General features: G+C 40.0%; 1 protein-coding gene across 3 annotated transcripts; it reads left to right on the top strand.

The window, feature by feature from the left end:
* The first annotated feature begins 4,940 nt into the window (after window positions 1-4,940).
* On the top strand, window positions 4,941-22,703 carry grhl1 (grainyhead-like transcription factor 1). Of its 3 annotated transcripts, none has more exons than XM_037695437.1 (16): window positions 4,941-5,073; window positions 7,699-7,888; window positions 8,108-8,178; window positions 9,312-9,445; window positions 9,537-9,757; window positions 10,303-10,385; window positions 10,628-10,781; window positions 10,853-10,964; window positions 11,559-11,653; window positions 14,322-14,565; window positions 15,916-16,043; window positions 17,550-17,578; window positions 17,788-17,873; window positions 19,444-19,529; window positions 21,271-21,335; window positions 21,498-22,703. In XM_037695437.1, the coding sequence occupies exons 1-16, from the start codon at window positions 5,054-5,056 to the stop codon at window positions 21,610-21,612; spliced, it is 1,833 nt and encodes a 610-aa protein (XP_037551365.1). In that variant the 5' UTR covers window positions 4,941-5,053; the 3' UTR covers window positions 21,613-22,703. The 3 variants fall into 3 exon arrangements, with proteins under 3 accessions (XP_037551365.1, XP_037551364.1, XP_037551366.1); XM_037695436.1 differs by having other exon boundaries at window positions 9,522-9,757; XM_037695438.1 differs by lacking the exon at window positions 4,941-5,073 and adding an exon at window positions 5,100-5,324 and having other exon boundaries at window positions 9,522-9,757.
* Window positions 22,704-23,164: the final 461 nt, after the last annotated feature.

Below are 23,164 nucleotides of genomic sequence, written 5' to 3'. Positions count from 1 at the left end.
TTTCACACACGTTCTAAAAGTAGTTAAAGAGGACCCAATTATAAAATGAGACAAAAATATTATACTTGGTAATTTATTTATTGAGGACAATGATCCAATATTACATATTAGCGAGTGGCAAAAGTATGTGAACCTTTGCTTTCAGTATCTGGTGTCACAGAAGAGCTTCAGCTCTGGATGTTGGCGGTTTTCTCACATTAACAGCTGCTTCAGGTCCTTCCACAACATCTGGATTGGATTAAGGGCAGAACTTTGACTTGGCCATTCCACAACATGAACTTTATTCTTCTTGAACCGTTGTTTGGAAGAACAACTTGTGTGTTTAGGGTCGTTGTGTTGCTGCATGACTCACCTTCTCTTGAGATTCAGTTCATGGACAGATGTTCTGACATGTTCCTGTAGAATTATGATATTATTCAGAATTCATTGTTCCGTCAGTGATGGCAAGCCGTCCTGACCCAGATGCAGCAAAGCTGGTCCAAACCATGATACCACCACCACCATGTTTCACAGATGGGATAAGGTTCTTATGCAGGAATGCAGCGTTTTATTTTCTCCAAACATTAAACTTTTCATTTAAACCAAAAAGTTCTACTTTGGTCTCATCCGTCCATAAAACATTCTTCCAACGGCCTTCTGGTTTGTCCACGAGATCTTTAGTGAACTGCAGACGAGCAGCAATGTTCTTTTTGGAGAGCAGCTTTCTCCTTCAACCCACACCATTGTTGTTCAGTGTTCTCCTGATGGTGGACTCATGAACATCAACATTAGTCAATGTGAGAGAGACCTTCAGTTGTTAGAAGTTACCCTGGGCTCCTTTGTGACCTCGCTGACTTTTCCACGCCTTGGAAGGATCTTTGTTGGTCCACCACTCAACAATGTTCTTGAACTTCCTCCATTTGTACACAATCTGTCTGACAGTGGATTGGTGGAGTCCAAACTCTTTACAAATGGTTTTGTAACATTTTCCAGCCTGATGAGCATCAACAACTCTTTTTCTGAAGTCCTCAGAAATCTTCTTTGTTCATGTCATGGTACACTTCCACAAACATGTTGTGAAGATCAACAATAAATACAATTATAAATATACACCTGGACCATAGAAACTACACCTGGACCATAGAAACTACACCTGGACCATAGAAACTACACATGGACCATAGAAACTACACCTGGACCATAGAAACTACACCTGGACCTTATAAACTACACATGGACCATAAAAACTACACATGGACCATAGAAACTACACATGGACTATAAAAACTACACATGGACCATAGAAACAACACATGGACTATAAAAACTACACATGGACCATAGAAACTACACATGGACCATAAAAACTACACCTGGACCATAGAAGCTACACATGGACCATAAAAACTACACATGGACCATAGAAACAACACATGGACCATAGAAACTACACATGGACCATAAAAACTACACCTGGACCACAGAAACTACACATGGACCATAGAATCTATAGTTTCTATGGTCCATGTGTAGTTTTTATGGTTCATGTGTAGTTTATAAGGTCCAGATGTAGTCTCTATAGTCCAGGTGTATAGTTTCTATAGGCCATGTTAATGACAGAAATAATAAAAAAAAAAAAAATACAAACCTGAATAGTAGAGCAAGTAAAGAGAGCAGCATCAGAGAGAATATGTGGTCAGTCTGTCCTACAGCAGTCTAAACTTACAGCAGAATATAAAGGATAGCTCAGGAAACCCAAGCCAACCCTAACTATAGGATTTTTCAAAAAGGAAAATTAAGCCAAGTCATAAAAGTACAGTAGACAGGGTGTCAGCATCACGGACAGAACCTGGACGCTCTGCCTCCTGTTCTACTTTTAGAAACTCTAGAAACCACAAGTAAACCAGCAGTCTAAAGTTTAAGTACTCTGTTAGGGAAATATGGAACAATAACATTTTTAATATAAAATGGAGCTGGGTTGCTGAGAGGTTTGTATGTTAGACGTAAGATTTTGAATTCAAGTTTGAATCTGACAGGGATCCACAGGAGAGAAGCTAAAACTGGAGAGAGATGATCTCTCCCAACTCTCATTAAAACTCTGGCAGCAACATTTTGGATCAATTGAAAACTTTTCCAGGAGGTTTTTTTTTTTGCACACCTAGATATATAAAAATCACAATAGTCCAATCTAGAAGCAATAGCAATTTATTAGCTTTGTGGTGTTTTATGCTCAGCTTATGCTTCAGGTTTTATGCTTAGTTGTGTGTTAATCTTGTTTTTAATACTGCACATGGGAGTTTTGGAGAAATGCAATTTCAGTCCTCTGTGTAATGTACTATTGCTTGGTTTGATTGACAATAAACTTTACTTCACTCCACTTCAATAAATGCATGGAGCAGTTTTTCTGCATAATTTTAAGACAAGGTGTTTCTAATTTTAGTCATTTCATTAAAGTGGAAGAAAGTGGTCCAGGTAACTTGTCTGTCTTTAAAAGCACAAAGGTCAGAGTCATGCAGGTCTTGAGCAAGGATTGATTGAAAAAAATGAATCTCAAATTTGCATCCCATGGTTGAGAAATGTGCACAATTCACTCATCTTCTTTGGGAAAAGGCACCTCTGAATTTATATAATGAAATGTTTTAGTTAAAACAGTTAATCTACATGCAATTTCTCCTCAGAATGAAAACAGAGAAATGTTGACTTTTTATCAGCTTCCAACTACTTTAAGCAATTATCACTGAGCTGCAGTTGCTTTGCTTATTGACATATTTGAGAACGTCATGGACTATCTTTGGATTTAGTCCCAAGCTTCTTCTTTTTCTTTGTTACCCCTCCATGAGCTCTGCTGAGTCTGCATGTCCACCATCAACCTGCTACGTAACCTCCCATCTCTCTCTCTCACACACAAAACACACATATCCTTGTATCCCTCCTTCCCTGTATTATCCCATGTCCTCAGTGCAAACAAGATCCAATGGAGGCAGGTGTCCCTCCACCGGGATGAACCAACAGAGAACCAGGATCCAGGAAGAGGAGGAGGAGGTGGTGTCCACATGTGTGTTTCAGAGGCATGGGGGGAGGTGTGGGGGCTTTACCATCGTGTTCTGTCTGCGTCAGGAGAAACTTGGAACAAAGCTGATGGCATCTTTTAAGCTCCGACTAAGCTGCTTGTTTTCACTCAGAGATCTGTTTTATCGCAAAGTTTCTCTTTTAATGTGGTTAAGAAGAGTGTCAAACCAAGACAGATAGGAAAGACGGGAGATTACAGATCTTTAATTTATGTTTCAAACTTCCAGTGTCAGTCAAACCCTCCTGCTCACGCTAAGGTGGGACACAGCCGTTGAAAAAGTGCTCGCTCTTTGCAGCCCCTGATTTGGTTGCATGCTAATTCATCATGTCATTTCACACTCAAAATGATTCTGACAATTTTCAGGGCTAATTTGCCTGCAGATGTGCTGCCTGATGGTTATCTGTCCTCCTGAAAAGAGCAAACAACATTTTGTGTTGTAGTTTAAACCTGTTAAAAGAGCTACAGGGGAAAAAGTGACCCAAAACCAAGAGGGGGAATCCACATGTCAAACTGGTTGTATTGGGGAAAAAAAAGGAGTGGATGTGAACATTTTAGTGTATGAGTGGATTTATTTAGCACATCAGGAGATGAGACTAAAGCAGAGACGTGCGGGTCATAATCCAGGTGAAAACCAAACACACAAACACCTGAACTGTCAGGCACGGTGGTGGAGGGGTGATGATTTGGGCTGGTTTTACAGCTCCAATAAAGCTTAGACCAAACTGGGTCATGATCCCAAACACAGCAAATCAGAACAGAAAACAACTCCTGAGAGTTACTGACGTTCAACAAACGACTGAATCATAGATCAACTTAATTTTTGACACACATTGTGTTTAATGAAAAATGACATGGTTGGATTTATTGTTTGTTTTTGTCCCTTGAGGTTAAAGATGAATCATTTTAGAACCTGGTGGACCTCATAGAGTTTCTTTCAATGTTCTGATCTACATCTGGAAAAGGCTTTCTTTTCCCCGTCATTTAATATTTAGAACAACGACAATGTCGTCTGAGATCAAACTAACTTGTATTTGTTTACTTGTCTATGTAGCTGAAAAAATTGCAACCCAAAACAGCTTTTTTATCTATAAGAAAATGATATTGTATCTATTTTAGTTTGTTTTTATGTCACCACAATTAAAATCAACATTTCTTTGCTTTTCTTTTCTTTTTGAATCCTGGTCAAGATAGAGCAAACCAGATTTACAAAAATGCTTTATCACATTAAGATATGTTTATATGAAAAAGAATTCACATGATTTTATAAGGAAATAAAATGAAATATGAAATCAGCTAAATTCCACATATTTTTATTGAGAATGTGCAATTTTGTGTTGTTTTTAAACCAGAACAAAAATGGGATGTTTTGAAACCTTTTTTTTTTTTAAATAATGCAATAAAAGCAGTTTTTACCAAATTCCGCATCATTTATAAACATCATAATGGAATGATGCAACAGAAGTTTACTATCAGCTAATTTTCAACAAATATATCAGACAATTATCATATGACATTAATCTAAGACATTTTGGGGCTAAATTAATCAGGTACTCTGCTCCACATGAGCTTTAATTACCTTTTATCAATTTTTTTTTTTTTTTTGCAAAAAGTTAAAATCTAATTGAAATATAATTCCTCTAATTTCAACCCAATCTAAAAATCAATGCTTTGTATTTTAGCCTGCTCTGCAGCTTTCCACTGGTCTCTCCTCAGCTCCAGGTATAGGCCACCACTTGAGCCAATCACAGCCCGGCTCAGGGTAATTGACAAACAGGCCACGCCCCCGCTGCCACCTGTAATCCAATCCGCGGCCTTGTCACAGGTAAAACCGGCCTCAATTTCTCAACATTGCCCCCAAAACAAGCGAGAAAAGCCGACAAAACCCGTTCTCTCAGTAGGGGACACCTTGTTTGTTGCCGCGGCCCTCATCCAGGAGTATTCCACCTTAAAGAAGACGGGTCGGATTTTCAGAACCAACTAGAAAGTCCAGTTCGACCGACGGAGATGTCACAGGAGCATGACAAGTAAGTCGTCCTGACTCTCCATTCCGAGCCTGCTCAAAGATCACGTTGACACTATTTGCTTCTAATATACAGATTCTGATATTTTGGGGGGAAATACGTAATTTTTGCACTTTTTCCCGGTTTTACGCATGGATTTCTAAAAGCCGAGGTCAAACATGGCACGACCCTGACCTGCAGCTGCCTGCCATTTTAATATATGGTGTCGCAACATTTAGGCACCACTTTTAATCATGGCTCCTATATTTTTGTGGGTAAGTTGTTCCCAAACTTCACGGCTGCCAAGCGCGATTAACATCTCCCCAGTTTCCCATGGTGTCAGCGCGCGCAGTTCACCTGTCATGTTCAAGCCTGTACAGGTGTATCTCAGGTGTACCTCCACCTGTCGTGCGAGCTGAGGCGCCTGTTGGAGCAGAGGAGCTGTCCCGTGATCGACATGGGCGTTTTAGTGTTTGATTTGCTTAAAACTGTAACAGTTCTAGTTTTAATGTTTGTTCAGAGAATAAGCGCGCATCAACAGTGGAGCCAAAAGAAAAGGGCTTTTCCTGCAGGTGAATTGGAGGTTTTAATCAGAATATGTATATAGATGTGTGTGTACTTGAAAAAAAACAAGTCATGCTTTTGTTGTTAGAGATGATTACACTCTGTGCGTATTTTGAGGCCAACAAAAAGAAGACTTTGGAGAGGAGTGAAACTGTACACCTGCTAGGCGTTGGCCACAAACACAGACAATGTAAGCCAGCACCGCTCTGTATCTTCGGTCCTGGTGGATTTTTCTCAACTCAAAATGTTATTCCAAAATAAATAATGGGGGCCCAAAAAAAATCCTTAAGCGATAAATGTTTTATTCCCTATACATAAAGTTTGTTTTTGTGTGTTCATATCCATTAAAAGTAATAAATGTCTGAACTTTTGCTGCCTTTTTTTTTTTTTTTTTGTGGTAAAATCTAATTTATCCGCTTTTCCTCTTATATAATAGCTAAATCTTATTTGGTTTATATTAAGAATATAGTCAAATAGGATTAATGACTTTGAACAAATAATGGCAAAGCATTTAGATATATAAGGAATATGAGCTTGTTCAATGACATTTCTTAATAATTGCTTAATTGTAGAAGTCGGTGTGTTTTTTTTAACAGCAGCGCTGAAGATGTGCTGTTATTAGGTTAACATGTCGAACGATGGGTAAACATTTGAGTTTACTGTAAACAGGCAACTTCAGTGGAGACGTGAACAGTTTCACACACAAAGCGGAGGAGGTTTTTAAAGTTCCTCTTGTGCGCCGCATAGTTTTAGGTCTCGCAGCAGATGTTTTTTAATGGAAGTAACATCTGTTTTTGTGTGCCACGCCTCCAGTTTAGTCGCTCTCGAAGCAGCGACCTCGCATGTTTGTCGAGCGTCGCGACTGAGAAACGCTGCAAGAAGCGACCGTTCGTCACAACTCATTATGACTATTATTCACAAACGGGTTCTCTCACCCTTCCACAATGGCGAAGTAAGCTGTTGTTGAAACGCAGGAATGCAGCCGGGTCAGGCGTGTCACTTCCGGTCAGCTCCGCAGCCAATGGCAGTCCTCGAACCAGAGTCGTCTCACTGGACGAGCCTGAAACGCGTCGACTCCAGTGTGCGGCGGCTGAGATTTGTTTCACAATCGTCGAAAAGCCTGAACAACAAGTCCCGCAGATAAACATCCATGGTTGATTTGTTACACCTATAACCTGTTTGTCGGTTTTTAACGAGGCTGTGATTTTTAGTTCCTGGCTTGTGGAGCTCTTTCGGAGTCTCTATCGAGAATCGGGGAGTTAAGAGCTTCACACGACTCTTAAAAAGCCCAGTTTTTCGATCAGCTCTTTCAAACATTTCTACATTCTACGAGCATTTTAGCCCCCGATTGTTTATGTTTGGACTCAATGGAAAAAGTTGTGAACTATCATTTTGGATCAGTGAGCTAATGGCTAGTCTGTATGGCCAAGACCAAATGGGTTGCTGGGTAGCAGTTCATGCCAGTGCCGTTATATAAACTTTTCCACCCCTGTCACTTTTGCAAACACACTTTATTTCAAGGAAAATATTACACGGTTGTTTAATTAGAATTCTGTGGTCATTTGTAAGCATAAATAGAGGCAGCAGCATTTAGCTGTAGCACTTCTGCAGCAGCTTGTGCCACTACCCAAAGGACCAGCAATAGATCTGTAAACTGACTGTGGGGTACTGGGTTGTAAAACTCGCACGAGCTGATTTTTGGTATTAAAGTTGTTAGAGTGGTAGAAATCTACTCTGGTCCAAGCCCTGTTTGGATAATTTAACTCATTAATCCGTTCAGAAATAAATAAACTCTGCTTCTATAAACTGAGGCTGATAAAAAGTTTGTCTACAACAGGTAAGATATTAATTGTTCTGAGGCTTTCCAGGCTTCAAAAACATCCCAATCTATTAAATACCTCATTATCTGTGACTGTGGTAGCTCTGTGGTCGGTAAGTCCGAGCCCAGGAAGGGCATCTGGCGTAAAACAAACCCCAAGTCTGTCATGCAAAGTTTGCTCGCTGTGGCGACCCCTGAAGACGAGCGCAACCAAAACAACCTTTTAACTGAACTCGGCGACTAAACCGGCGTCTCTCATTTCGCAGTAAGCGAGCAGTCTTGGTTCTCCAGAACAAGCAAGGTTATGGCGGCCAGCGTCGCTCCTTCACCACCGAGGACGAAGCCTGGAAATCGTTTCTGGAGAACCCGCTGACAGCCGCCACCAAGGCCATGATGAGCATCAACGGCGACGAGGACAGCGCTGCAGCTCTTGGCTTTCTCTACGACTACTACGAGGTAAAAGAATCGCTTTCCTGACCCGTGACCACTGAACAGGGTTTTGTTCCAAAGCTGTACAGGTTTTTTAACATGCTCTACCTGACCAGTATGGAGCATCTGTTAGGCAGAGGTGGAGTTTGTAAGTGATCTAGCTGCCCATGCAGACAGCAGGATGACCCGTGTTGTTGGATGTGATGTGGTCAGACGCTGAGCGGCTGTGTTTACCCTCTTCTGCAGGTGCCCAGGGAAAAGAGAACAATACAGCCCAAGACAGAGTCTCTGGTCTCTGATGTGGATCCAAACAAAAGGTGAGCATCCGACCTCTACTAATCCCACCCCCTTCAAAAATAAAAGCGCAGCACCGAGCGATGGCTTGAAAAGAAACCTAAATGTTCAGGTTAAGACCTAAAGTCTCGTTTAAATAAAATCTAAAAACTCAGCTTTGTTAAAAAAAAAAATGAACTAATGTAGTGACTTTTAAAACAAGTAAAAAAATAATACTTTCATTTCAGCATCTGGAAATAATTTTCTTTTTTTTTTACAATGTTTTGGTGGCTTTTGTGATATTTGTTGTTTTTTTTGTCTTTTTGTTCAATGATTTATTTAAATGTAGTCTCCAAAGCGTTAAAATAATTTTTTTAATTGTGAGTTTAATCATAATTTAGAAAAAAAATCAAAGCAACCCATCTTGTAACCTTAAACATTTAATAAAATATGTATGTTAAATATTATACGTCTTACTTCTGACCTACAAAGCCCTCAACAACCTAGCTCCATCTTATATTAAAGATCTTATTGTTCCATATTTTCCTAACAGAGCACGTCACTCTCAGAGTGAAGGCTTATTTGTGGTTCCTAGAGTTTCCATAAGCAGAATGGGAAGAAGATCTTTCAGTTAACAGGCTCCTCTTTAACATGTGATTCTCATCCTGCCATTGTGTATCTGTTCCTACCAAACCCAGCCGGTCGAAGCAGATGACCATTTGTCCTGAGCCTGGTTCTGCTAAAGGTTTCTTCCTCATGAGGAAGTTTGTCCTTTCCACTGTCGCCTTCATGCTTGCTCAAAATGAGAGTCTGCGATGAAGCTAAACTCAAAGCAGTCTGCTCCTCAGATAAATGATGTTAAATTCTTATTATTTTATATATAAATGTTTCTGTTCAGTGCCCTGAGATGACGTCTGTTGCGACTTGGCGCTGTATAAATAAACTGAATTGGATTGAAAATATTTAAACTATTTTAATATAGTTACTGAGTGGAACAAAATGAGGTTTAAATTCTAGTTTTTCTAACAAAAGTCTCACTAATGTAAGTTTAAATTAAACTGTCATAGTTTCTAACCTCTTTATGGTGGTTATGATGTGTTTTTTAAGTCGTGTTTAAGCAGAATTTTTAAACCAGTTTCACGTTGATTCAGCTTGAACGGCATTTTCTGTGTTACAGGCACCAAATCCAGGCCAGACATTCAATAGTTCCCCTCCAGGAAGCCGGCATGGAGAACCGAATCCAAGTCCTCAAAGCGCCCGTCAATATTCTTCAACTGACCCAGGACAAGAGGGGGCACTTCCCTTCCCCAGGTCTGTCCACATCCAGGAACACAAACTGGATTTAAAACACAGAAACTAGTTAGTTTATTGATATTGAACTTTTCAGACACGACTGTCACAGTTTCCATCGCCACCGTGCCAACCTACCCGCCCGTCAAGACAGAGGTGCCGGCCCACGGTTTCTCTGTGACCGTGCCAAACAACTGCAACGAAACCGACAGCCACGTGAGCGTCTTCGACCGCCATCTCACCCCAAACACAGTCCAGTGCAGCCCCAGCACCCAGGCCCGCACGCCCCCCGACTCCACCTTCTCCGAGAGTTTCAAGGACGGTTCCCAGGAGGTGAGCGTTTCAGTTCGCCCTCTTTCTAAACTCTGCCAATGGTCTCCCTGCAGCCCCCCCTTCTTCCTCCTCCTCTCCTTCGTTTTCCTCTCCTCTCCTCTCTCGGATCTCTCCTGTCAAACAATGGGATATTCACCTGATCCCATGGAGCCAGGGGTGGGCTCAGCCTTCCCTGGTTTTATTTGAACATGGTAAAATAGTGGCCAGTGTGTTATTATGCCATTGTCTCACCAACACAATAAAGTGCTGTACTTTTCTCGTACAATAGCCAAAGTCTTTCCTCCCTCCTCTTTTTCTTTTTAATCTGGAGGGGAAGTAATTCAGACAAGAGTGACCCAACAAAACCAAGGCCAGGAGGGGAAAGGTGGGGGGTGCCACAGCCATTTTTATCTCCTAGATGAAGGGGGGATGTATACATTGTTGTAACTTCTATTAAAAAAAATAAATAAATAAAAAAGATGAAGCATGCCAGAATAAGATGCGCAGGATGATTTCAACGACACGTTTCTTTTGCTTGAATTGTCTGATCTCTTTGTGTGTTACAGATGTTTACCTTCCCGGGAGATCTCCAGTTACGAATGGCCTCCTTGACGCCCGAGGACTACACTCATTTTGACACCGCGCAGGGGTGAGTCGCACGGTGCCAACTCCCCGCCACGCCACCATTCAGATTTTAACACGGCACAGCTGAAAGGCTTCATTCATGTTGGTCGCAGGGGAGAAACGAGACTCGCGTCTATTTGGAAAAACAAACCACTGATTGTTCTGTCTGGATTTAGCCCATTAGGCTAACCAAGTTCTCATTTTAGTTGTTGCACTTCAGTATATTTGGTACTCATTAGAGTTTGCTCTTTTTTCTCTGTACTGTAGGAGCAATTTTGAGTACTCCCTTGAGGCTTCAAAGTCCCTGCGTCAGAAAACTGGCGACGGGACGATGACGTACCTCAACAAGGGACAGTTTTATCCGATCACACTCAGGGAAGTGGACAACAAGGGCATGCAACAACCCATCACCAAAGTCAGGGTACGAAACGGATCAACAAAACGATCTGAAACAAACGAACGGTAATCTAACCAGCCGTTTTATTTTGACAGAGTGTAGTGATGGTGGTGTTTGGAGAAGAAAAGTGCCGGGATGACCAGCTGAAACACTGGAAGTACTGGCACTCCAGACAGCACACGGCTAAACAGAGGTGTCTGGACATCGGTAAGATTCATGAGTTCGGGCTAAGGTTTATAGTAAACTCAGCTGATGTTCAAAACAGGGTGTTTGTCTTGTCCATGATCTTTGGGAGCACAAAGCAGAATATTCAGACTTTAGCGTTTATAATTTTAAAATAAAAACCAGCTTGTTTTCAGACAGGATGTGGTGATTAGATGAATGACTATGAATTTAAAAATGTGGATTATACAAAAACTGTGTCTGAAATAGGCCTAAAATGTGCTTTTGAATTTGTTTACAATGGAAGTAGATAAAATGTCAGTTAATTTTAATCAGGCGGGTTAAACTTTCTGAGTCTAACATGAAGAGAGGCGTCAGAGGAAAAGGTGTATTCTGGTTATAAGGATTACTGCAAGTCTGGAACGGCTACAAATCACAGCTTGACTCAAAGAAATCAAGTTTAGAGAAAGAATCCTGTTCAGAGCTCCTTTTGAAATGTGCTTTACATAATTTATCTAAATATCCATGAGAAGTTTTGATTTCCACTAATTTTTTGCTGTAATTTTTGCCTCGACTACCCAAACCTTCAGGTCAGTGTAATTAACCCAAAAATGGGATTTTTGTTGTTGTGTGTTTCAGCTGACTACAAGGAGAGTTTTAACACCATCGGCAACATTGAGGAGATTTCTTACAATGCCATTTCCTTTACCTGGGACACAAATGAAGAGGCCAAAGTAAGAAAAATAACTTTTTTCTCCCTTTTTAATTTTTTTACAGAAATGACTGTTTCCAACATTTTGAGAGGGGAGATTTTCATGTAAATAAACTTCATACTTAACAGTGGTTGTTTGATCATCAGTTTTCATCAAAAAACATCAAAACACATAATTATTTTATACTAGAGAAATTACATTTCCTACGAAAATGCAGTCTGAATGCTTATTGCTGAAGATCCTGCTGAAAAAACAGCTGAAATTAGCTAAAAAAAAAAACCATTCTGAATTTAGCTGAAAAGGAAGAACAGGCCTAAATTAGCAGAAGAAAACAAAAAGAACACATATTTGATTAATTAGGTTTAAATAAGCAGCAAAGAGCTCAGAAATTATGCAACTAAGAAAAGCTAAAATTAGCTGAAAAGGCAGAAACAAGCTTGAACTACAAGAAAGAAGTGGAAAGAGATTAAATGAGTTACAAATGTAGAATTGGCTGAAAAAGCTAAAAATAGCATAAAACAGCTCCCTAGCATATAGTAGCTGAAATAAAGGAAACTCTCAAAAATAAGATGAAAGGAGCATAACGAGCTGAAATTAGCATGAAGAAGTTAAATAGGCTGAAAGTAGCAGGTTACCACAAAAAACTTGAATTTATCTGAAAACAGCTGAAATTAGCTAAAAATGTTAAAAAGGTAACAGAAAATGTAAAACAAGCTTAAATTGGCTGAATAAAGCAGAAAGAACATGTTTGCCCATGTGGGCTGAAAGAAAATGTAGCTGAAAAGGTAACAACGAGCTTAAATTACCAGAAGGAAGTGGAGAGAGCATATTTTTGCTGAATTAGGCTGAAAAAAGTTTAAATGAGTGCAAAAAACATGGTGTTAGCTGAAAAAGCTAAAATTTGCATAAAAACAGCTAAATAGCGGCTGAAATAGCAGAAAAAGATGAAACATGCAGAAATAAGATGAAAGAAGCATAACGAGCTGAAATTAGCAGAAAGAAGTTTTGAAGAAGCACAAAAATGTAGTTGGCAGAAAGAAGCTGAAAGAAACCACTGAAAGTAGCTGAAAAAGGTATAAATTTGCACAAGGAAGCTGAAAGATGCTGAACCAGAATAAAATGTTAAAGGAGCAGTAAAAGGCTATAAACAGATCTAAAGATTTGAAGGATGGAAAATTAGTTCAATTAATTTTCTATGAGAAAACAATGGCAGAAAAAAAGCTAAATATGTCAAAAAGCTAAAGTTGCACAAATACCTAAGTCATGGCAGGATTGTCCTGAAAGAGCTGAACGTTCTGATGATTTGTTGAAATGGCACAAAAACTGGGGAATTAGAAAGATGCTGAAAACCGTACGGAATAGTTTAAGGTAACTATAAGAAGAAAACAGAATAATAAATCTTATCAGGATCACAATAGTGTACACTATTAATAGTTTCAGGTGCTCCCATTTAGTCGTTCAGTAAATGAAACGGCGTGGATGCTGTGGTGTCGGGTTGAGCCTCCTGTGCTCTGCTCAGAAGATCTATTGTGAACTAATGCTACATTTTACGGTAACTCCGCACACTCAGGAATGAGGAAACTTAGGCGGGATGAAGACGAGTGGACGAATTCAAAATTCTGTTTAAGTCGTGGGCAAAGTGACGGGAGGGAGGATCCTCTGTTCACTCACTTCTCCAACAGGCCGACAGACACGGAGCCGACGCTCATCTCATCAACCTTACCGTTGCAAACACTTCACATAAATAAAGTCACGTGCACGTATCTTTTTCTGCACAGTTGAATGTTGACATGAGGCATGTGTTTAAAGGATGTTCATCCTTGTTTGTTTATGACGCCTGTTTAACCTCTCCACCGTACCGTTTTCTTTGTCAAACGTTGCCTCGGTAACTTATCGGATTACAAATGAAAATATAAATATGTGTAGATGGATTAAAAAAAATAAAAATGTGGGGTGTTCGACCTGAGCAGTGCTTCGTTCCCGCTCACTTTCGGACGATCGTGTGTTTAAGTTAAAATTTAGGGTTTGAGCATCTAGTTGTGGTGAAGTAACATGAGACACACACACGTGTGTGTGTGTGTGTGTGTGTGTGTTTGCCTTAAGTGCAGTTTGCAAACACCGTCTGTGTTTTTATAGATTTGTGTTTTGCCTTTATTTGCATTTTAACAGTCTTCACCTCCGATATACAGTATTTTTTTTTAATACAGAAAGCAAAACTGTTTATAAAAGCATAAAATGTAAAAGCGTTTGCATATATATATTTTTTATTTTTAGCAATACTTTTCAAATTATAAGGAGCTTTAAAACAATATAAATGTTAAATACACTCCGAGATGTTTTTTTTTTTTTATTTAATAAAATATGAAATATCCGTGATATCAGCTGCTCACCCTGTGAAATCTTTGTGAAGTGCGGTCAGACCGTCTGTTACGATGACGTCTGTTGTTGATACAGTGAGAACCTGTTTTCAGTGAAAGCATCAGGACAAAGGAACGTAAAAGGAGCGTGTGTTGCCAGATCAGACCAATAGAGCGCAGCACAAACCACAGAAGTGCAACCAGGACTGATCTGTGGAGCACCTGCTGCATGAAGGCCTCAAAGTGAAGCCAAGCTCATCAGAATGAAAATAGTTTAAACTCTCTTTTTATTCATTTATTTTGGCCGGTGGCGTCTCGTTCTCTCTCCACAGATCTTCATCTCCGTCAACTGTCTGAGCACAGACTTCTCCTCTCAGAAGGGGGTGAAGGGGCTCCCTCTGAACCTGCAGATCGACACCTACAGCTACAACAACCGCAGCAACAAACCCATCCACCGCGCCTACTGCCAGATCAAAGTGTTCTGCGACAAGGGAGCGGAGAGGAAGATCCGGGATGAGGAGAGGAAACAGTCCCGCCGGAAAGGGAAGGGGCCCGAGCTGGCCGCCAGTCTGGCGTGTGAGTCACCGTTATTTTGAAGTTCATGTGAACTGGTCCAGATCCCCAGTCGGGTCTACCATTTCTGGTTTAAACCTGGGAGAAACGACACGTCCTGACTGAAGTTTGGGTATAACTGCGCTGAAGAAAACGCAGCAATAAGATGTCTTTGGGAACTCCCACCTGCTTGTTTTGCCTTTGTGCAAAAGTTTTAAACCACCTCTCATTTCTGATTTTGATGAGTCAAACTTTCTTGAAATCCTTTTTATCAGTTGTGTTTTCTGAAGGTCTTAGAAGATTTTATTTGGGCTTTTGACATTTCTTTCGTCCAGTTCTTGCATTAGCTCATAACAGGACGTGCTTCGTATTGAGCATCAAAACAAAGATTCACAAGTGTGATGAGTAGAGTACAACAAAGTCTGACAACTTAGAAATGAAATGTAAAATAAGCTCAAGATATTTCAGAATCGGCTTTACTGTCATCGCACAGAAGCACAGCAAAATTATATTTCAGTACAGCCCATCCTAAGAAACACAAACGGACAGACAGGGTAGACGGGGGTGACTGAGGCTGCAGCCTCACCGAGAGGCGCTTCCTTTTTTGTTAGATTAGAAAGGTCAAGGTTTCTTTATTCTTATTCGCATCATAAGTGATGCATGTGGTGGAATGAAATTGTGTACACAGGGTCCCAGTTACATGAAACAAAATTTAAATTGTAAATAAAAACAGTAATAAGAAAAAGGGGAACATGAGGGAAGAGGAGGTAAAAAAAAAAATCATATCTCGCACTGTGACCCTAACAGGACACAGCGTGAGGCTGCAAAAAACCCTATCTCCAAAAAACAAAAAAAAAAGGCAACAAACAGACATGTGCATGTAGAGTGGGTGAGGGTGGGTCCCAGCACAGGCCGCCCAAGTGAGCGACACAGCCACTGGCAAATGAGGGAGGCCATGAATATGAATATTTGTCCTGTATTGTACATGAACATCTCTTTATATAAACTCTGGATAAAATGACTGCATCAAATCTGTCCAGCAAACTTCCCCTGCCTCTTCAGTCCACAGTTTATGGTTCAGATCCACTAGATGCCGACTTCACAGCACATGCTGAGTTAGTACTGAGCTCGTCGTTTCTCTAGCACGTTTAAAAGCAACCTCAGTTGACCCGTTTCTGTCAAGGTGGGATAAAATACCAAACCGATAATTACTTAACAATTATGAACCTCAGTGAGCAATAAAACCTCAACAAAATACAGAAGAAGTGTTGGCAGCTTGTTTTGAAACGCAATGAATATGCTTGTTTTGTTTTTTTAAATAAGAGATTTTGATTTCTGATCGTGTCGTAAACTGCGTCCGTCTCTTTCTTGCAGTTTCAGATGTAAAGGTGCCCCTCCTCCAGAAGAGAAACGATGTGACCATCTTCAAGACGATGGCCGACCATGAGACCCAGCCGGTCCTGTTCATCCCCGACCTTCACTTCTCTAACTTCCAGCGCCACGTGAGTGCCATTCCTAAACCCGGGCCTCGACTAGTGTTTAAGCCAGTAAACCTGCCGTTTGTTGCGTTTACAAACACGGGCGTGAACGGTTTCTGCAATGTTGTGGCAAAGATGGTGGTCCATAAACGGTTTGTTTTCCAGCTCCCTCCCGCCCATCAGCCAGCTGGGTCGAGGTGACCCGCCTGCATGCTTGTTGGCAGGAACAGCCAGTTCTGGTTTCCAGCTTTGATAGGAGTCCTACATACTGATGGCAGGGTTTCAAACTGCTTACTCACACCATGAGTCATTCAGTGACTCGAACCAAACCAGGAGAAGAAAATAATTCCCGTAGAAGCACCTTTTAAACGATGTGTTCACGCTCAAGGCAAAGACCAGCTTGAAGGCAGGGGGTGGTGGGGGCGAGCAATACCGTCTTATTTTTTTTAATTGATTTTTGGATATTGTGTGCTGCAGAGAACGAGGACCCAGAAAAATGTTCACTTCTTTAAAGGCTGCTGGAAGGAGTTTCGGGTTTTTATCAGTTTCGAACAGCAGCACGTCCTCTTTGTGTGTTTGGACTCTGAGCTTTGCTTCCAGCAGACAGGATGGACCGTTCACGCTGTGCATACAGGATGAACATGGCTCACTCGCATGTGAGGATGTAAACCCAGCACCCACTCCAGTTTTTATTTTATGTGTTTGAAACATGCTTTATTTATAGTGAAAACAACCCCCGAGGAAGAAAGTTTCTTGAGAAACTTCCCTTTTCCTAATGGGTGGTGACTGCCCCCTGCTGGTTACTTTATGAACAGCCTGAAATGGGTCAAAACAACAAATATTTTCTCTCCTGTTGAAGTTTACTTTGCTAACAAGGCTGAGGGGGGTTATTTTTTTGTGATCCCAATGACTCTGAACTTGACTCAGGCTGTGTAATCTGATTCTGATAAAACGGGTTTACTGACTTTGCTCCCAGAATAGAAACTCTTTTATCAGCAGCCGATCGATACACAGAACAAAGGGATCGTTCATGGCTGGTTTCCGAGAATAAAACATTTTCTTTCATCCTTTTAAATGTAACCTTCTGGTTTTTGTCAATTGCAATACCTTACGATGATGCTTTGATGTGTTTTCATCCAGTTCAGTAAATCTGGAGGAGATCAGACAATAACGGCAACGCTGGCACAGTTATTGTATTTGTGCTACAATTTCTTTGTTTTCGGAAAGCAGAAGACTTTATTCTCCTTCCAGCATCCCAAGCTTTGTTCCGTTTTTACAAATTTAAACGTATTGTTTGCAGCTGGCGGTACAAAAGTCGTGGGTCAACACAGGACAGCATTTGGACTTCGCTATTTACTTTGCCTTTGACCGAGTTGACTGATTTTCTGCTGCAACCACAAAGTGCTACAACTGCAGTGTTTACACAGTTACCATCATGTTTACGTTGATTCCGATGTTGCAAATCGTTGGTGGTTTTTATACATTTTTAAAGCCGTAAAACTGAGTGATCTGCTTCTGTTTTCCATGCAGCCGTTTGCAGCAGAAGAGGGAGAAGACAGGTGAGTTCACTCATCTTTTTCAAAGTCTTACTTTACTGTAGTTGCTGGTTTACCTTGGACCAGTTCCCAGTAACCCCATACAAATGTGCATTTTGCTGTTTCTAGGAAAAGCTTGTGTGGGTTTTTCGTTACGTGTGGGCTTCAGTTTTATGGCCTAGAAACTGGTTGCTGCAGCCCTTTAATCTGTGTTTTGTGTGTCCCCGCTGCAGCTCAGGGATGAGGAGATTACCCTTCAGCGATGATGAGTTCGGTTCGCCCCCGAACAAGTTGGCGAGAGTGAACGAGCCCAAGAAAGGTACGAGACGTGTGTGTTAATGGGGCGCTTGGAGGGAGGCTCTCCTTTGGGGGTTAAATCGGTGTGGTCAAGTGTTTGCACATGCATGTCTGTGTTTGCTGCGGTCAGCCTCTGAAGCGCCCCCTTCCCACCCACCTTCCATGCGCATGTACTCTCAGGGTCATGTGATTATTCCAGGTCTTTCAAAACATGTGTGCACGCACACATGCATGTAAACATGCAGGTATACACACATGCTTGAGGCCTGAAGCGCCTCAACAAATGTCACCGATCGCTCTGTGCGCACATACAAGGAAACAAGCTTATGCCCTTTACCCTAAATCCTATTCATAGACATCCAGCAGGCTTTTTCCTTAATAATAACTGTGCACGTGCACGTTTTAAAGGTGTAGCTGTTTGTAGGGAATCTGTTATTTAAAAAGCAAGTGTATAATCAGAAACGTTACTAAATAAATGAGGACTTTAGATTTAAATTGAGCCACAACTTGATCAGCTAAAACCCCAAACTAAAATCTTTGTCAAATAGACTTTGAAAATGTTGAATGACAACTAAAACTTCAGTTGTTTATATGTAATATAATGTATTGGCTTTTAAAAATGCCCCGTTGTTTCCTTTAGTTGTCAATAAATGGACATTTTCTCCCTTCTTTAGAATTAATTAATCCATTAGGCTGTTTCAAAGGAAAATTCAATCTGTTGGTTTTTGTTCTTATTTTCACCCAAAATAATTGAAATGGGTGATTTTATCAAATTTGTTTTAATTTTCTCAAACTTTTCCAACAAAGATCAGTTTGTATTAATAGAAACATCAGGTGAGAGTTTTAAATGGAGGAGAAACCAACCTCATTTTAATCAGAACTGTTCAGATCCAATTGGCAAACATGGAAGACTCGTGTTATTTTCCATAGTTTTACCATTTTAAAGATACAACTTGCTTGCTAATGCAGAAATAAAGATTTTTTTGTGTGTAAATAGACTGCTGATCTGAAAATTGAAACCAAAATGGTCAAGGTTTAAACATCTGGGGGCATTTACTTATTTTTTTTTTTTTGTAAACTTTATTTTATGGGGAGTTTTTAGTCTTAGTTGCTACATTTTAGCTTTTGTCATTATGCACATTTTGGTAATTTTGACTTAATTTTCAAAGGAAAAGATTAAATCCGGTTATACTTTTGGTGGGACTACCTTTTGATTATTAAGTTTCCATCATAAGAATATGCTTTTTTTAATTTTTTACTTGAAACACAGTGGCACAATGACGTTTACAACTGTAAACAAAAATATTTAAAGGGCAAGTGGCACAGTTGCTATTTTTATCATTTGCATACATTTGTCATAATTTCCTACACGGAGCACAAATTAAACATAAGTCTACCCAGAAACTGTTGCACTGCAGAGCCAAATGTACAGAAAAATGTTGTAACTGTGCACATTAAAGCTCCTGTGCACATAATCAGCTGTTGAATACAAAGTAAAAAGACAGGTGATCTCTGTCAAGTCAGATTTATGTTTGGATTCATGCCTTCATTTTGATGTTTGAGTCTCTCGGTTTTCATTTTTCACCACACAGTGCTGCTGTACGTGCGCAAAGAATCGGAGGAGGTGTTTGATGCCCTCATGCTGAAGAATCCCACGCTGCAGGGCCTAATGGAAGCTGTGAGTTCCTCTCAGTTCTCATGTTGCTGATTCACGTCGGTGACTTCAACTTTGCACGCAGCAGCCAGAGGCCAAGCGCTCGCTGTATCAAACTGTGCAGGAAAAGAAAAATGAAGACGTCTTTTTTTATTGTTGTAAAAGAACACGTTGGGGCAACATGTCCAAAAGACAAATATGTTACTGGAGAGGTTTAAACAAATTCAACACACGGGTCACGTACCGCAGGTATGTGAGCCGTTGAGTTTGAAGTGTCTTCTGACACAAGAACAACTTGTTCCTGTGCATGTGTGTATGTAAACTTTCTGCTGCGTTCACGAGGTCACAAAAGCTGAGAGCTCACTATACTTGTGAGGTCTGACAAAATGTTTGACCCGGAGAGGTTAAAGTGATGTTTGTGGGTCAGACGGGTCCTCGGAGTCAGGGTTAGACATTCAGTTGTGATAGTAAAGACTATAGGAAATACGTTATGCCACTGGGAGGCCCCTAGACATAGATAACAATTCATTCAACCTTTATTTATAAAGGTTAGTCTCATTGAGTCATGACGACTGATTTGACAAGAGACCTGATTTTAACAAAAACCACAGATGAGGTACAGACAACAATAGACAATCATGTAAAAGCATATAAAATGAAAAGTAAATATAAAACTAAATTAAAAAATAATTTAAATAAAAAAACATGCTACATTATAAAACAGTGTAAAATATTAAAAATAGGGACATTGATTTTTGCATTGAACTTAACAGTTGTTTAAAATCCGAGGAGGATGAAATCCATCTGAGAGGTCCGAGAGCTTCAGATCTTTTTGTAAGGTGTCCCAGGAAACAGGAGCAGAGTAGAAGAAGGCCCTTTTGCCAAATTCAGTCCTCACTGAGGGGACGCTGCAGGTAATGATGTCTTGAGAGTGCACGTTGTAGCTGCACTGACAAAGTGACATGTAGGAGGAGATGTATGAAGGCAGCAGATCAAGAAGTGATTTAAAGATGAAAATGTACCAGTGAGAGAGTCTGTGTGAAGTTAATGATGTCCAGTTAACCAGTGAATACAGGGTGCAGTGATTGGTACGGTAGATACAGCCAGTTATGAATCTTAGCGTGCCATGATAGACAGCATCCAACATCTGTAAGGTGCTTGTAGGAGCGTTCATATAAATAATTTCACCGTAGTCAATGGAGGGAAGGAATGTAGCAGTTACAAGGCGTTTCCTAGCATTCAGTTAGCCAAGATCAATTTCTGAAAAAGAAACCCAGCTTTACTTTCAATTTCTTTACCAAGTTTTTGACATGATGCTTAAGAGAGATGTGCACCGACAAAGATTCCTAAGTATTTGTAAGACCTGACAAACTCAATAGGAACACCATTTGTAGATAAAATAGAAGGAAGGACTGCTGGCACCGACTTCCTGTTTGAAAACGACATCCATTTGGTTTCATCAGCATTTAGCACCAGTTTGAGAAGGAACAAATCAGACAGGACGATGTCAAATACAGACTGTAAAAGCTGGAAAACCTTAGCAACCGTTTTAGCTCGACAATAAATAACTGTGTCGTCGGCATAGAAATGTAAAGATGCATCAGGAATAATCTGGCCTACATTATTTATGTAGATCGTGAAGAGGGTGGGTCCTAAGACTGAGCCTTTTGGTACACCATGGTTGACAGTTAATATAAAGAAATTTAAAAGTGGGGGATGAGAATTTAACACTAACTTTTTCTTTTTTTTTTTTTGTCTGAACCAGATTTCAGAGAAGTACGAGCTGCCTCTGGATAAAGTTGAAAAAGTCTACAAGAAGTGCAAGAAAGGGTGAGAAACTGTTCTTTAAATCCAGATCATTTTGAGTATGGCCTGTGGGGAAAATTATGACCAATTAATATCTTAACAACCTCAGTTTGGAGAAACTGAGTTTAATTCCGACTGGATTTTGTTGTTTGGGAGGATTCTAACAACCCATTTGTGTGTTGACAGGATTCTAGTCCACATGGACGACAACATCATCAAACACTACTCCAATGAAGACACCTTTCAGATCAGCATGGAGGAACATGGTGGCGTGTACAAACTAACCCTCACTGAGATCTGAATGGAGGAGACACACAGTGATGGAGAATCATTGGCGCTGTCAGGTTTACACTTCTGGATTTACGGCGGACTTGATCTGAAAGTTAAATAACGTGGTCTTTGTGCTGTTTAGTGTCAAGAAAGAAAGTCCAAAAATTGGTAAATGAAAGCCGGAGCTTTTAAAAATAAGCTCCAAGCTGGATTGTGGTGTAAATTATACATGTGATTACATGTAAATCTTTTTTTTTTTGTGCATAGGAGTTAACAAGTGAGGAAGTATTTGAATATTAGGATACTTTGTGTTTCGTAAAAACCTGATCTGTAACTCTGATATGAAATTCCTACTTTTATAAATATTGTTCAGGGTTGCAGAGAAGTTGTGGAGCTGCTATACCTCAAAGCTATGCAAGCAGCAGAGTGTCTTTATTCATAGGCTGGACTTTTCTTGTGGAAAAACGGATTTTCTTTTTCTCCAGAAAGCCACAGCACTGATGACCGCAGTCTGCAAAGTTGAATATTTCGCACTCATAAAGATGGCAGTGAATTGCTGATGGAGCCTCGGTGGTTCTGTGTGTTAATACTAAACACTATGGCAGTATTTGGGATGTCACCATATGATTATAATAGAAAACTGTAAATGTTTTTTAGTCTAGGATGCAAGTTTTACTTAAAAATGCTGTTTTCCCTTAAATCAATATAAATAAGATGCTCTTCTTAAGTATTACATTGTTATTTTTTCTGAATGCTGATTTAAAAAAAAAAAAGGTCAGTTTAATATCTAGAGCAGTTTGTGCAGGCTGTCCCTGCAGTGCAATAATGATCAAGCTCAGGCACGTTCAGAAAATAATTCTCCTCTATTGACATAAGATACACTCTGATCTTTTTTTAATGGAAATATTGTTGTAAATATTGACTGGAAAAAGGATCTGTATGAACCCTTTTTTTATATCTCGGTACTTATTGTGTAAATATTTAATAATATGGAGGTGGGTCTCTGCATAAATAATTAACTTTCTGTTATTTCTAATATATCATGTACTTTTATATGAAGTTATTCTAACATTACATGGCAAGGATTTGATGCACAAAGTGCCCAATAAAAGCTCTCGTTGGCGGCCATTTTGTGTACTTCTTTATGCTTTGTGTTCACCAGTTTGAAATTTAATATATTTTATTAAATCAAATGTTTGTCATCAGTTTATGTGTAGCAGAAATAAACTGCAACAGGAGCAGATTTCTGGGCATCGACTCAAACGTTGCAGGGAGGAAACATGAATGATTGGACGGCCTGGTGCCAAAAAGCTGCTCTGACGCAAACCAGGCTGGAAACAATGACCCACTTTTTTTTGTAATATTCATTATTTTTCTAACTTGATACAAATCTAGACATGGCAAGAAACAAAGATGTGAATGTAGCTTTCAGGATTAACTGCAATAAAGTTTATTTTACTTAATTTTTTTGTGTTTAATAGACATAATTTACGTTATTTGTGAGAAAAATAAGTGCAAAACGATGTCATAATTTCCCAGAACGGCTAACATTGATGCAAAAGTTGCAACCAGCTAAGATCTTA

Source organism: Nematolebias whitei, chromosome 21 (assembly GCF_014905685.2).
Source record: "Nematolebias whitei isolate Nwh7 chromosome 21, NemWhi1, whole genome shotgun sequence".
Lineage (NCBI taxonomy): Eukaryota > Metazoa > Chordata > Actinopteri > Cyprinodontiformes > Rivulidae > Nematolebias > Nematolebias whitei.
Note: the sequence above shows the minus strand (reverse complement) of the source record. Positions and strands in the feature narration are given on the sequence as shown.